This window comes from Procambarus clarkii, chromosome 88, assembly GCF_040958095.1.
Source record: "Procambarus clarkii isolate CNS0578487 chromosome 88, FALCON_Pclarkii_2.0, whole genome shotgun sequence".
NCBI classification, from domain to species: Eukaryota; Metazoa; Arthropoda; class Malacostraca; order Decapoda; family Cambaridae; genus Procambarus; species Procambarus clarkii.
The window spans coordinates 14,198,004-14,214,651 of NC_091237.1; the positions used below are offsets into that span (position 1 = coordinate 14,198,004).

The following is a 16,648-nucleotide window of genomic DNA, read 5'->3' on the forward strand; positions in this document are numbered from 1 at the left end:
GGAGATAAACAATAGTGAAGAACATACAGATGTAGGATACCTTCGTCAAAGATGTGTGTGTTGGGGGGTGGAATACCTTAGGATGGATTAATCATGTTAGAAAATAAAAAAAAAATCAGACTGTGAATAGAGTAAAATTAAAATAAATTTTTTGAGCATGTCAGTTGCTCCTTAACCCTTTAAATGCTCCAGTCACCCACTAGTGATATGCGTTGGTGTGTCAGTCATCTGTGATTAACTAGATGTGTCCTGTAATATTCACAAGTCCTAAAGATTCTATGTGGACATCATTCAACACTAGAGACCTTTGGCAATTACTTGTCATATTGGAAAAAAAAATCCTGAAAGCCTTAGTTTCCTTCATTGACATTAATAAAAAATCTGGAACCAAGTTAGGTGTATCACCATCCATTAAATGATTCCCACACTAGGGACTATTGATACCATGCATTGATATTATTGATACCATGCATTGATATCATTGATACCTTGACAAATTTCAAGGACTTTAATATAGGGGAGCCCCTATGGCTCCTTGGAGCTATCGGGCTAATATGCAATATATTAGACTAGGTAGGCATAACAAAACAAACCCCACCTGGTAAGAAATAGTGACTGGAAACCGAACAGGGAGGCAGAACTCTCCCTACATCTTAAGGAAACAAGCAAACGTCACACATTGCCACACTGCCTGTCCGCACAGCTCTCCCATTCCTCCCCACCCCCAAATTTTCAGTCGCAATTTCTTACAAAGTGGGGTTTGTTTTGTTATGTCTACCTTTTTGGGTGCCAAGCCCAGTCGATGGCAGATATGGAATACCCCTAACCACATGGGGGGGGTTTCAATAGGCCATTGCTCCCTTTGTCTCTCTGAGGAGCCCAGGTTCTGGCTCGTGGTCCTGGTTGGCTGAACAATATTGACTAAAGCCGTAGTCTAATATATCGCATATTAGCCTGATAGCTCTAGGGCTCACCCAGAAAATGACATTTCATTACATTTAACGATGGTTTTATGAATCTGGAAGATAGTGATGAGGAGAAATCTATTATAAATACTGTAATTAACTTGAAAATAATTCTCGGAATTTAATGTTTTCAACATTTCTTACCTCACTTTGGCCAAACTAAAATGATAAGAATTTTTCCCCCCACCATCAGAAAGAAATGCTTTATGATACAGGGAAGAATTTTTTTTTTTTTTTGTATGCACACCAGTAAATGTGCCTAATTTAGAGTGTGCTGTTAGGGGGGGTTAAAACAAAAAGCGAGCAGCCAATCTATACCTGCCTGCCAATCAATCTGCTCCTGCTGAGGAGCAGGGCAGGAAAGAAAATTGGGCTGGGGTCAGAACTGGGCTGGGGCCAGAACAGGGCTGAACAAGTCAACATGGAGCAAGAAGAACTGTTCAGTCCCACAAAACTCATTTGCTTTAGAACTACCTAAAGCCTTGGGACTGAAGGAAACATAAATAGTTTCTTCCTGATTCCAGTTGAAATGCTGTGTCCTGTGCAAATGAATTGCAACCACGGAAGAAAGCCACATGCATGGAGTTGTCTGTTCCACATGGATGCAAACAGATCCATCATCCCATTTCTCACCCTTGGGATGAACCAGAATGAGGCAATCTGTCATTACATTGGACACCCTGTGAATGTTAATTACAGTACCTTGTTTTAAATTCAGAGGAGCTATCCTGGGAGGGACCCGACATTGAGACAAAAGCACCACTAAATCATTGTTCAAGTGAAGACATGTAGCTGAGCCTCTCGGCAGAGGGATGCACTTCAGCACAATCACAATGCCATCATTTCCTGAATGTTCATGTTGTATCCTGTGCAACATGAATGCCTATGTCCACAGATTAAAGCCCTACACTACTGCAAATTTAGTGGAAGATCTAGAAAGGTTATACCCCATTGGTTTAAATGCACAATCCAAGCTGTATAGAACATTATAAACATCAGAGGTCCGCGGTTGTTCAGCGTCCTCCCAACGACTATAAGAAATATTGCCGGAACAACCATGGACATCTTCAAAAGAAAACTAGCATGTTTTCTAAAAAAGTGCCGGACCAACCGGGCTGTGGTGGGTATGAGGGCCTGCGGGCTACTCCAAGCAACAGCCTAGTGGACCAAGCCCTCACAAGTCAAGCCTGGCCTTGGGCCAGGCTTGGGGAGTAGAACAACTCCCAGAACCCCATCAAGCAGTTATCAAGCAGGAGCTAGAATATTGAAAATAACAATGATAACCCAGTCCATTACAGAGCAAAGACAAATGACTGCCATATATCCATACAGGAGAAGCATCTGCTAATAGTGCAAGCGCACTACATAGCACCAAGTCACTCGCTGGTTGCCCAACAACCAGCAAGGAGGTCAATAAGTTACTGATGTGACCCGAGTCAAATTGTCACTTGGTGGCAATCAGCAAGGTGCAGTGGTCAGATGGGGAAACTGGGAGTTTGCAAATAGGCTAATTGGCAATTCTTGCATTGCCATTTAGTGTTTGAAAGGGTTTTGAGTTTTTAATGTGCTTTCTAGCAGTCTTTTCTAGCTGCAGCAAGTATTCGATTGCTACTCCTTTGCAACAGTATGATGTAGAAGGAACAGTTTAAGACGATCTCTGCTGTGCCAGTGCAGATTGTTAAATTCCCTCGATAAAGCATCGACCTGTCTTGTGATCAGGAGTTTTTATTTTTGCCCTAGGGAGCAACCAAGTGGCATAGCACTTGGTTGCTATGTTACTTGGTTGACTGAGGAAGGGGGGGTCAGGAGCCTGAACCAAGTTGTGATTGTGTGATTATTGTGTTATGGAAGTGTTTCTGTACTTGCTATCTCTTTATGGTAAATTCAACTTGAGTGATATATTAAAAAACTAAATATATTCAGATGCACCAGATATATAGAAGGACAATAGATATGGGGCCAGATTCACGAAGCAGTTATGCAAGGACTTACGAACCTGTACATCTTTTCTCAATCTTTGGCGCTTTGTTTACAATTATTAAACAGGTAATGAGCTCTGAAGCACCAGGAGGCTGTTTATAACAATAACAACAGTTGATGGGGAAGTTTTCATGCTTGTAAACTGTTTAATAAATGTAACCAAAGCCATTAAAGATTGGGGGAAAGATGTACACGTTCGTAAGTACTTGCATAACTGCTTCGTGCATCTGGCCCCTGGTATTTAGAAAAAAATTAAAGTAGATAGACAACTCAGCACAAAACTTCTGTAACGATTAATTTCTGCCGTATAGAAAATGGTAGACGTAGAAGTTGAATTTTATATTGACTACTAATACCTTACAAAAAGTTGAAATAAACATCAAGTACTGAAAAATTTATGAAGAATGAGAGTTTGAAGATGTTTTGTAAATTCATCTTATTTAGCACTCTCCAATCAGTTATGGATAATAACTGTAAATTATTATGTGCCTCCTTTTGATAATTACTTCAGAATGATTACTAAATTTATCACAGAATATCTAAGAGTATTACCTGGAAGAGCCTCTTCGTGGTGTTTTAACAGGAGGAAGAATACGGATTGGCTTGGGACGTATCACTGGTGGTAACGTACTTGTGACTACTTCCTCAGTGGCATTAACTGCTTCAGTTGTAATCTCAGTTGTAGGATCCACAGACATTTCCTCAATTATTAATGGATCTGAGGCTGGTTCACTGGCAGTATCCTCAGTGACTTGTGGTGCTGGAGATGGTTCCATGACTACGGCCTCAATTACATGTGGTACTGGAGCTGGCTCCGTGATGACTTGTGGAGCTGGCTCCGTGATGACTTGTGGAGCTGGCTCCGTGATGACTTGTGGTGCTGGTTCTGCAATTACATGTGTTGGAGCAGGCTCCATAATGACTTGTGGTGCTGGGGCTGGTTCCACAGTTACACTTGGTGCTGGAGGTGGCTCTATGATTATTTCCTCAATTATGCGTGGTGAAGCTGGTTCCACAATAACTTGTGGTGTTGGAACTCGTCCTACAGTTACATGTGGTGCTAGAGCTGGTTCCACAAATGCACGTGGTGTTGGAGCTGGTTCCATAATTATGTGTGGTACTGGGGTTGGCTGCACAATTACATGTGGTACTGGAGCTGGTTCCTCAATGTCTTGTGTTGGGACGGGTTCCAAAATGTCTTCTGTTGGGACAGGTTCCACAATGTCTTGTGTTGGGACGGATTTCACAATGTCTTGTGGTACTGGAACTGGTTCCATGATTTTGGTCTCAAGGACTTGTGGTGCTGGGGCGGGTTTCATGGGTGCAACTTCGATAATTTGTGGATCTGGGGCTGATTCTGTGTTTGTAGTTTCAATTACTTTTGGTTCCATTGATGGCTCCATGGTTGTGGTTTGCGTTATTTGTGGTGCTGGGGCTGGTTCCATGGTTGTAACCTCGGAGATCTGTGGTGCAGTAGTTGTGGTTGTGGTTCTGGGAGTAGTTGTGGTTCTCGTGAAAGAAGGGCGAAGAGCACGAGGGCCTTGCTGAGTTTTCGAAGGAATTCTAAACTTTCTGCGGGGCTGACCTCTGGTAAGTGATCGCCTGAAGGAATTAAATTTAGTAAAATTTTTGTTAGCCTTAGGTACATGTGTATGATGATAATACTGTAGTGTACAAATTATTCGTCAGAAAGATTGGCCTAGAAAATACAAACACATGCAATCACCAATATGGTATTAAAAATAAAACTGGTTAAACAAAGGAAGTAAAGAGTGATGATAAATGGAATAGAATCAACCAAAAACTTGTGAACTGAGTGTTGGAAGGATAAATTTTGAAGTTAACCCTGTATGTACAGCCTGTCCTTTTAAGGTTTCCCAACGTCAAGAAACTGTCATATTAAAGTCCCCTCTCCTAACCTACAAGACGACCCAAAACAGAAAATGGGACAGTATATCAATTTTGCAAGCCACTACCATTTTCTAGTAGATGAATTTTGGCCTTAGATAAAGTATGAGTCAAAATGCGACACTCTATTAGGACGGGTTGGTATGCAACATACATCAAAAGCTACATAGATTAACTTCGTTGGTAATAAATATCTACAGTAAAACAGGTGATAATTATTGGCAGCCTTGCTAAATGGTCTTTACAGACTTCACAAATGAGGAAAAGACTAGCAAGTGCTCTTCACTAATGAAAAATATAAGACTTTACAAGTAGGCCTAGAGCATTACACATCACTGTTACTATACCAGCTGTGTATGACCTTGCAACAGATTCAGTCCACCAGTCATTGAAAGTTGCTAAGCAAGTAGGAGCTACCATAAAAAAAAAGGCCAACAAAACCATAGGAATAATCAAATGAACCTTCAACTTTAAGGGAAGGAAAAAGAGGTTATATAGCAATATGAATCCATTATACACTTTCACAAGGAATACTATAAAGCAAAGATGGAGGCTTCATCCAGAAAAATGTATCCCCAAATTAAGCTAATTCTTATAACATGATGGCTGAGAGGAAACAGTGATTCTCTACTCATTGAATAAGGCATGACAAGGCTAACCTCATTCTCATTGAGAATGAGATACTGAACAAGTTAGAGAAAGTTAATACAGCCCACTTCTGTAGCATGTCCAATGTGACTCTCTCAAGAGGCAATAGCTTCAAGCTCGCCAAATTTTAATGTAGATCAGACAAGAAGCGATGCCTTTTCATCTGTCAAAGCTATAAACACTAATACAGCTACAGTTTAAAATACAGCTGGAGAAAAGTGATCAGAAAGAATTGTAGAACTTTCCACTAGCCCCAAGTTTCCAGTCCCTGCCATAAACATTATAAATGGTCGCCCTTGAGTAAATATTGTGTTATGTTGCCAGTGATGTAATGGTAGATCCACTAATGTAATATTTGCCTGTTTTCAGGGACACTAACTCCATTAGACTTTTTTTGTTTTTTAGATACCCCTAGGACAATGACAAACCTTGCCAGGACTGCAACGTAATGCAATACCTATTTACAGTACAGTACCTATTTACTTGGAGATGAACAGAGGCAAGGGTTGTATGGAAACGTGTCCAAGTGTCTCAACCTGCTTGGGACTCAAACTTATGTTGAATCAGTTGAGAGCAGACTACACTAATCATTATGCAACAGATACTGGTCACCCATAAATCAATCAATCTTTATTCATAAAAAACTTCAGTAAGAATTGGATAGATGAATGAGAAGTACAAGTAAGAAGTGTTCTGTCAGTCGTCGTGTCCGTCCCTTCGTCTTCCCTCAATCATTTGAATTCAGTATGCTCTATCATTATCCTTTTATTCAGCATTACTAAACCATCTCAATACACTTTCTTCAATCTTTTGAGTTATATACTGACTTTTGCACTCCCACCCTTTATTGATTTATTAATTCCTTACTCTACCTATCACCTCAACACCACAAAGGCATCTCAGATTATTGATTTTCACTGTTCTAACTCTTGATTTTTCCTTGTCATGGCACAACAATATCTCGCATCCATGCATACATATAGACACAACCACTCTTTTTTTTTTTTCATGCTACCCGCTGTGTGCCAACAACAGTGTTTCTAACCAAGACTTAAACTGCATCTGACACTTTCCATGACTGTCTTTTATTCTGTTTTTATCTTATTTTGCACAAACTTCTTCTTTGTTGATTACAAACCCCAGATATTTAGACTGGTCAACCAAATGAGTACATCATATTAAATAAGCAATGCTGTATGAGCTCGGTTTTCTGAAGCCCGCTGAACTACTTTGTTTATTCAGCCAAAATCGCATATAGATAATTTTATGGCAAAACTTTGCCATATCTGGACGGAAAAACAGATAACTGGATATTAGGTTACGTAAATTTTAAAAAACGACACGTTTCGTGATCTACAGTATCAAACAAAAAAAATGAATTACAACAAGGTAAGGTGAATTTTTTTTTAATTATATTATTGATTTATAATGTGTGTGTAAATTTGAATTATATTGGTTGTTGTACAAAAAATTGGGAATATGGTAAGTTTTGGACTCCAAACCCCAGTAAGAATTCTCCTTATCCAGATGTCTGGCTAATCAGGTGTGGGGTCCTTCCTATATAGTCCACATAAGTAAGTTTAGACAGTACGTACTGTACTCCTTTCATACATTAAATTACATTGCCCATTCCTGAAATAATCCCATATTAATATAAAATTAATTGCTCATTATGTCATTAACTCTTTGACATGCAATAATTTCTGAACAAAAACTCTGCACCACATTAAATAACATTTGAGCAACTCCATATATGTCAATTACTTTTCAGAGAACATCTAAAATATGGTGTTGGGTTTAAGGCCTATCAACAGCAGGAGGGTTATTAAAGCCACCACAAGAGCTTATCGACCAACTAGCAAGTATATTTTATCTCTGAACATTGTCCAGGACTGTACTAAACTCTCCGTATATATACATCAAGAAGTGTGGTATACGCCTCTCAGTGTATGCCTCCCAGCGTTATTTGGTAGGTGATCTTCTGGCTTATCTTATTTCCATACTTCACTTATATAAATGACCTCATTCCCCCTTATATCTTCCAACATGCTCTCAGAAATTAAGTGGCTTTTGGACCACTTAAATTTGAGAAAGTTTTTTCAATTAAAATGTTATCTGCAATACAAGTTCCTATTTTCAGATTCAGTTTCCATGGAAGGATAAAAACATTTGGGCATTGTTTCCTTTCACCTGTTAACCTAGTAGTAAATAGGTGCAAGGGCGTTAGGCAGTTATTGTGGGTTATATTCGGGGAAAAGATCAGCAGGTGGCCCTTGGGGAACCTTGATAACTCTTAACAGCCTTCCTGTCTCTGACTATTGGAAACCAATTAATGTTCCCCACTTCACAAGGGAGGTCGTAAATAACTGGCAAAAACTACAAATCGGGTCCTACAAACATTACACTTCATTTAGGTATTGGGGACAGTACTTAGAAGCAAGTAATAATGATAGTATTGTGGTGTGAGCTGTAGATTATATGTTCATTAGTGTTGAATGTGACCGGCAAATCGATGGGTGCAGTTTTACTGTAAATCGATGGGTACAGTTGGGTACCTGTAGCCAGGTTTATATCATTGTCTAGGGGGTCTTGGACAAGCCAGTTAAGGGCTTCCTGTTCCAGGCAGCAAATACTGTACCCATTTCTGGGGTTTGCATCCAGATCCTTATGTTGTGCTCCATTTACATCAAGTAGTTTCGACAATATTATATTTCTCATTCTAGTTTATCATTGTATTTGTATTAATTAGTATGTTCTGGTAAATGAGTACAATGTACCTAACATAGTACTTCATTATGTGCACCATATTGTCAATATGAGTTATGCATGGGTTTATGATAGGTAACAAACCCATCGAATTGCCAACCAGCTGAAGCCATAAATGCCAAGACAGTACTTCTGCTCAAAATTCAACTGAAATTTTTATGAATAATGGGGTCTTTTGAAGAGCCACAGGCTTCCTATCCCCTTGTGGAGGCCAAATTCAGGTAAATCTATTATGCTGTACTACTAATGTATTACTTTTCCCAGGGGGTACCCTCCTAGTGGGTAGTAAGGGAGGCCACATAATATAAGCCTCCGAGCAACCTAATTTGAGTTTACTCGAGCGTCACCATCTCTAGTGGCTTCGGCAGGACCAGGAGACTGGCAGATTTTCAAAGGTTCTCTCAATTATTCCTGAAAATTATTTTCATCTTAAATTTAAGCAAAAGTATCTTTGGCTTCAAGTGTAGGCAATTCCATGGATTTATAATGCTGTGGGTAGAAAAGCATCTCCTGTTTTCTGTCCTACATTGTGGCTTGTTGAGATTGAGCTGTTTTCTTTACTTTTTATGTCATTATGAGTACTATTCATGCAATTGGATAGTAACCAAAAAACGAAAAGTTCATATTTCTATTCCTGAAGTAGGACAGGAGCGTTTGGGCAACTTTTCCTTTCACTTGATGCCTCCGTTCACTTAGCAGTATATAGATACCCTAGGAGTTAGGTAACTGTTGTGGGTTGCATTCTCAGGAATGTCAGTAAGCAGCCAAGGAAGACCTTGATAAACCTAAGATACTTCCAATCCCTGGCTAAAGGAAACCATAAGGTGAACTGTGTTTTTGGCATTCTCTGAAATCTCTCATCTTCCATACACTTTATTTAATATTCCTTTATACCTACTATACACAACATGCATTTCTTAGTTTATTCCAACACTCTGAATTTGGGATTTCCCTCATTCCATGACCAAGACTATTACCCTAGCTACCATGACCCCAACCTTGGTTATGACTATGTTTCACTCCCAGTACTGAACTGAACCAAGTGATGACATTTCTTGACATCTTCCAATATTTCATTGCCCGTTTAAGTTTAATACTCCATTACTACATGTAGCTGTGTATAACTACTAGTGTGTGGTGGTGCTCACTTATCCATGATATCATATACTGTGAATGATAAAATATCTATAACCTTCTTTACCGAAATATTATTGATCTTTTCCTCTGGGCTGATGCTTGCCACCCCCAGTGAAAGTTGGAATGTGACTTCTTTTTGCCAAAAGATTATGATAAGTTACAGTCATTTTATTTGTTGTTTTACCTAATAATTTGCAGGAATAAGCTTCATTTCCTGGACTGTGTTTTCAAGCTGTTGTCTAATGTATTGACTTCCGGCCTCAATTTTCCTTTTCATATCTACTTTTTAAACTACGCATGGAGGATGGCCTTACTATTTTCTCTTCTGGTTTGTTCACTTGCTGATTGTCCTTATTTTGAAGAAGTTTTTTTTATCTATATATATATATATAAGAGTTCTTCCATTCTTGTAAAGTCACAGTGTTGACTGCTCGAAACACAGTATGCACAGTGTTTCGAGCAGGTTCCTAATCTTAATTTTCCCTGGAATACGACCCGCCAAATTATTTAACAACCAGGTACCCATTCACTATTGGGCAAAGAGTGGCTACAGTCAAGGATTGACACCTAGTCAACCCTCCCAGTCCAGGATACGAACCCAGGCCAAATCACTTGCAAAGCGCGGAGCGAGTGTCTTACCACTGCGCCATGGGGGACTGCTTTTCTCTTATCCCAGTGGCTCATCTGTATGTTTAGCTTCCAAGCATATCTTATCATTACACTACTGCTCAACCTAAGCACTTGTATTTCATTAAAACCTCCTTATGATATTTTTTATGTCTGAATCATATCCCCTCAATTGATTTTGCAGTGTTCTCAGGTACAGTCCCCTCAGTCTATCCCTGTAGCTCAGTCCATATAATTTTAGGATTAGTCATGTAGCAAACCTTTGTATTGTCTCAGTCTTCAATTTTTACTTTTATTGCATGGGGGCTTTATGCTAATATTGCATACTATAGCGCTGTGCTGTGTTTAGCAGTTTAAAAGTATTCTTATTGAAGTTCCTGAAGACTGTCCTGATGTTTTCCAGTTTAGCATATGCTACAGTACTTGTGGTGTGATTATATTTATGGTAGGTCTTGCAGTAGATTCTGTGCTATGTATGCTCCCAGATTCTATTCTCACACTGATTCTGGCAAGTTCTTTCCCCTCTATCCAACTGGTCCTCTTACAAAGAATGTTGCATTTTGCTCGTATGTGTTACATAAAGCCAAAAACGGTTGTACTAGAAAATAGAAGTGGCTGGCGAAAGTGATGTACTGTCCTGTTTTCTGTTTTGGGTTCTCTGGTAGGTAAGGAGAGGACACTTTAAATTGGCCATTTTCTTGACGTTGGGAAACCTTAGGACGGGCTGCTCTTATCATCTATTATTCGTCAAGCCCCCTTACTCTTGGCCTCCTTGTTCCTGGTGTCCTTACTGCTGGTGTCCTCACTGCTGGTGTCCTTACTCCTGGAGCCAGATTCATGAAGCAGTTACGTAAGTACTTACGAACTTGTACATCTTTCCTCAGTCTTTGACGCCTTTGGTTATATATTTATTAAACAGTTTACAAGCATGAAAACTTACCAATCAACTGTTGTTATTGTTATAAACAGCCTTCTGGTGCTTCGGAGCTCACTTAACTGTTTAATAATTGTAAACAAAGCCGCCAAAGATTGAGAAAAAATGTACAGGTTCGTAAGTCATTGCGTAACTGCTTCATGAATTTGGCCCCTGATCTCCTTACTCTTGGCTTGCTTTCTCCTGTCCACATCCTCATGAGCTTGTCTGCCTGTGTTTAGATGTATTCTTTTGGAGTTGAATACTTGAATTACTGCCTTTAAAAATCAAGGTTATCACTGTATTATGTGACTTAAAGTTGTGAGCTATCATCATAAAACTTTAAGTTTACAGACGCTTCCTGAAGGTCATATATATATATATATATCTATCTGCATTTTTGCCGCTTGGTATTGTTCAGAGGTCAAGGTCAAGGTCACACAATTGCAGTTCCAGTGTCACAAGTGCCAAGGTTTGTTCTTGCCACAGAAGCCCCAGTGTCACAAGTGCCAGGGTCTGTTCTTGCCACAGAAGCTCCAGTGTCACAAGTGCCAGGGTCTGTTCTTGCCACAGAAGCTCCAGTGTCACAAGTGCCAGGGTCTGTTCTTGCCACAGAAGCCCCAGTGTCACAAGTGCCAGGTTTTGTTGCTGCCACAGAAGCTCGAGTGTCACAAGTGCCAGGGTCTGTGCTTGCCATAGTAGCTCATGTTATGACAGGCAACACACACATGCTCTTAGTTAATGTGATAAGCTGTTTTTAACCTGTGCAGAGCAAAATGATGTGCAGGTAAAAAGTTTCTTTATTTTGTGTTCTACTTTGGGATGTTTTTCCACTATCAGGGTTTTTCATTTTGGTGTTTTTCAGTGTTTTTTTCCTCGTATTTTTTCTTGGTTTTCGTTATGGGCTTTTCTATGTATAATTTGCTCTATGTGATATGTTTACATGGTGTTTTTCTTTATATACTCATTTTGTTTATACAGTAGAGTATTTAATTTGTCTTCATACATAGACAGTATCAGCAGTTTTTTCCTAATGACTAATGTGAGTGTTGCAGACCAAAGTAACAAAGTAGTATTTTAGGGTCTTGAAGAAAATCATAATGGGAATTGAATTATCATTGCATAGGTTATCTATAAGCAAGGGCTATAGTTCATTAAACTTCTTTTTTCACAAAATTTCTGGTTTATGAGTTCCCACTGTCGAAAACAGGAAGCCTGTTAAGCTTATTAAGGATTCCCTAGACAAACTCCTGACCTTCCCCAGAATGCAACCCGTAACAGTTGAAGCTAAATTCCAACAGCATTTGCTGCTCCCAGGCAGTCACCCCATCCAAGCATTAACCAAACCCAGCATTGCTTAACTTCGGTGATTTGACGAAAAGCGATGTTTACAATTTAGGTGTGTCGAAGTTAAATACTTCATATACTGTATGTGGATATGGTAATGTCACAAATGTTTCTTCTGCTTCCAGTTGCTACTTTTGCAGCCTCGTAAACTGGGTGTGATCACAAACTGATATTATGTAACGTCATGCGTGTTCTAATGTAATAATATAATCAACCTTCTGGTCATTGTTCCCACTAGTGGCTGTGACAAGCAGGAAGTTAATGGCTTCTGAATTGGCTTCCCCATTCCTTCCCTTGAAACTAATGAAGCTGTCATTTGCTATGCAATTGCTTCAACCAGCAGTTGAAACAATCCAATAATTACACATCTTTCAAGCAGTGCTTGAAAGAATCTAACAGTCACGCATCAATGACGTTATCTGGTAATTAGTTCCATAAAAATTAAAATCTTATTTAAAACAGTATTTACCAAGAACTTATTCTAAACTTATTCAATTTTTATCCATTGATTCGTGTTCTATTATGTGTCTATATACATGTATACAACATTCATCATCCAATTAGTTATTTCCTTGATACTGTACAGTATACCCTTCCATCCATTTCGTTCAGTTTAATCATCACATTTGAAACCCATTGTCAATATATATATCTTTGCATAAGTTTCGACAATGATCATTGTAAATTATTTGCATCGCAGTTTCAGATTTTGGTACAGTATCAATGTTACTATGCCAGACAATTCGTCTGATGTTTCTTAGGTCCCTAGTTGATGATGACAGTCTACATCTAATATACTTCCCCAACACTAAGTTTAAACAACTATAGATAATACAAAATAAAACTTTATAAGGATGAGTCATACTTCTCCCAAGTGCAAAAGAATGAGCAACGTGTGCGAAGAATTTCCCTTGTACGCAAAAAGTTATTCAACTCAACACAACATTCTGCATTAAGATCATGAGAAAAAATATATTATAATGGCTTGACACAAATTATATGGTGCTGTCATAGGCTAAAAAGTGTTGCCAACACATCAAAGACTGTACAGGATAATACGAGCAATATTGTACACAAGATGGTTCACCCACGGATTGTAAAACCTACCCAACCTAACCTAACCCAAACCAACTTGACTAGCCCAGCAAAGCCTATCCTAATAACATATAAGGTTTTAGCAAAAAGAAAGCGAGCCTTGTTGAATCATCTTCTATACGATTTGACTATATCCTGTACATGAAGTCTTTATCCTTTATCATATCCTGTGAGTTGTTCACATTCACTCCCTGCTTCCTCACATACTTACTCCCCACCTACTCACTCCCTGCTTCCTCACATACTTGCTCCCCACCTACTCACTCCCTGCTTCCTCACATACTTGCTCCCCACCTACTCACTCCCTGCTTCCTCACATACTTGCTCCCCACCTACTCACTCCCTGCTTTCTTACTTGGCATGTCCACTCACCTTCCACTTCTCCTTCCCTCAAAGTCACTGCAATATCATCTCGGCACTCACCATACAATCTTCCTCACATACTTGCTCCCCACCTACTCACTCCCTGCTTTCTTACTTGGCATGTCCACTCACCTTCCACTTCTCCTTCCCTCAAAGTCACTGCAATATCATCTCGGCACTCACCATACAATCTTGCACTTTTATTGACGCTTGCCTTGCGTATCTATTTCACATTCTAATTCTTACTTTACCTTCTCTCCTAACACTACACCTAATTTTTAGATCATCCATTACATTGCTCAAACTCTTGATTTTCTACGTTCTTACTGCATCATTGTTTCATAAATGCAGTATACAGTAGTAATAACAATTAATTTTATTAGGGGACAAGCAGCCTGTGTATATTTATACAGTATATGATAGGCTGGTATCAACACCCCCCTTCCCAAGGTTGAACTACTGACCCTCCCCAGGATGCAGCCCCAAAATAGCTGACTAATTCCTGAGTACCTATTTCCTGCTAAGTGAACAGAGGAATTAGGTGATAGGAAATGTACCCTACCATTTCTGTCCTGCCTGGGGTTTGGACCTAGAATTCCTGATTGTGAGTCGAAAGAATCCAACTGTACTACTGAATGGGCACTATTACTAAATGCAGACTTTTGGCTGCATCTATTCCTATCCAGGGCTTCCACTGCACCATCGCTGACTGAATCCTACTCAAAACTTTGATGGCACAGATTTTTTTTGTCTGCGATCACACATCCCAGGCATTGAAACTGATCAGTCACCTTCAACACTTCACCATTCACATTTATTTAACACAGAATTTTATTGTTTCTCCATCACCATGTCTTTACTTATGTCCATATTCACTTTTAACAGTCTTCACTCACATATCTGAATACAATTGTCAGCTAGTCTACATAACTCTGATAAAATAACTATCATCTGTGTACATCAAATATGACATACTCCTATTACTCATACTACAGTATGTGTTTCTAATATTCTAACCATTAATTCTTTGATATGCACTATTACCTACATATAAACTTTCCATAACATTTAACAGTATATAAATGTAATTTTCAAACTAGTCTTTCTCGCATGAATTCTCTCAAGCTGTTTCAACAGCCCGTCCTCTCAGGTTATTACAATGGAGAGAAAATGAGGTACAAAATTGCTTGAATCAAACCTAACCTGATCGATTGACCTGCATTAAGATCATTACCACTATCATGGAAAATGTGGTTGAACAACCTCTCCTCTCGAATAATACATCACATTTTGAAGTATAAATCCCCAAATGTCTAAAACTGATGTACTAAAAATCATAGTGGCTCCTAAAATTGACATGATGTCCCATTTTCTATTTGGGGGGTCCACAGTTAGGTTGGGTTCAGGCAATTTAGTACATCAGTTTTGTGACACAACAAACGAGAGGACGGACTGGTTTGTGAGCTTCTATGATTTATAGTACATCATAGTTTGTCCATTGTAGGATTTTTACATCAAAATGCAATGTATTATTTAAGAGGACAGGTTGCAGACAATGCTCATATTTTATCTACACACCATCTTCCACTGTGGATCCCTACACATATCAGGCTTCCATGGTGGAAGTAATATCCTAGTAATTTCCTGTACCTTCCGGTCACTATCCTGTCATACATACACTATATCCACTACACATGGTAAACTAATGGTTCTATAGTCCTCACATTAACTATGTTCTTTATTTGTATACAGTGGTACAGTTATACTGGTCTTTCTCACTTCTCTGGTACATGACCACTACCCCAGGTCTTCTGGTACATTACCACTACCCCAGGTCTTCTGGTACATGACCACTACCCCAGGTCTTCTGGTACATGACCACTACCCCAGGTCTTCTGGTACATTACCACTACCCCAGGTCTTCTGACACATTACTACTACCCCAGGTCTTCTGACACATTACTACTACCCCAGGTCTTCTGACACATGACCACTACCCCAGGTCTTCTGACACATTACCACTACCCCAGGTCTTCTGACACATGACCACTACCCCAGGTCTTCTGACACATTACTACTACCCCAGGTCTTCTGACACATGACCACTACCCCAGGTCTTCTGACACATGACCACTACCCCAGGTCTTCTGACACATGACCACTACCCCAGGTCTTCTGACACATTACCCCTACCCCAGGTCTTCTGACACATTACTACTACCCTAGGTCTTCTGGTACATTACCACTACCCCAGGTCTTCTGGTACATTACCACTACCCCAGGTCTTCTGGTACATTACCACTACCCCAGGTCTTCTGGTACATTACCACTACCCCAGGTCTTCTGGTACATTACCACTACCCCAGGTCTTCTGACACATTACTACTACCCCAGGTCTTCTGGTACATTACCACTACCCCAGGTCTTCTGGTACATTACCACTACCCCAGGTCTTCTGGTACATTACCACTACCCCAGGTCTTCTGACACATTACTACTACCCCAGGTCTTCTGACACATGACCACTACCCCAGGTCTTCTGGTACATTACCACTACCCCAGGTCTTCTGGTACATTACCACTACCCCAGGTCTTCTGGTACATTACCTCTACCCCAGGTCTTCTGGTACATTACCACTACCCCAGGTCTTCTGGTACATTACCACTACCCCAGGTCTTCTGACACATTCTCCACATTCACTATATTAAATTTTTTGCAACATTTAATCATCTCAACATAAAACTGTAGGTGTTGATGAGCTATATCATATTTCAGCTTCTTCATTGATGTCCTAACTTCTACCATTGATGTACCAGCTGACACTTGCACTCTTGCACTCTTCTCGCACCAACAAATTTAATAATTTTCACATTAGCATCTCTTGCATCATCATCTCCC

At 39.7% G+C, this 16,648-nt stretch overlaps 1 protein-coding gene across 1 annotated transcript in view; it reads right to left on the reverse strand.

The window, feature by feature from the left end:
* LOC123745868 (proteoglycan 4) overlaps window positions 1-16,648 on the reverse strand; it is a 54,359-nt gene that overhangs the window by 3,692 nt on the left and 34,019 nt on the right. Inside the window, exon 3 of the mRNA XM_045726959.2 lies at window positions 3,498-4,547. Coding sequence (XP_045582915.2) covers window positions 3,498-4,547 — 1,050 coding nt within the window. The remainder of the gene's footprint in view (window positions 1-3,497; window positions 4,548-16,648) is intronic.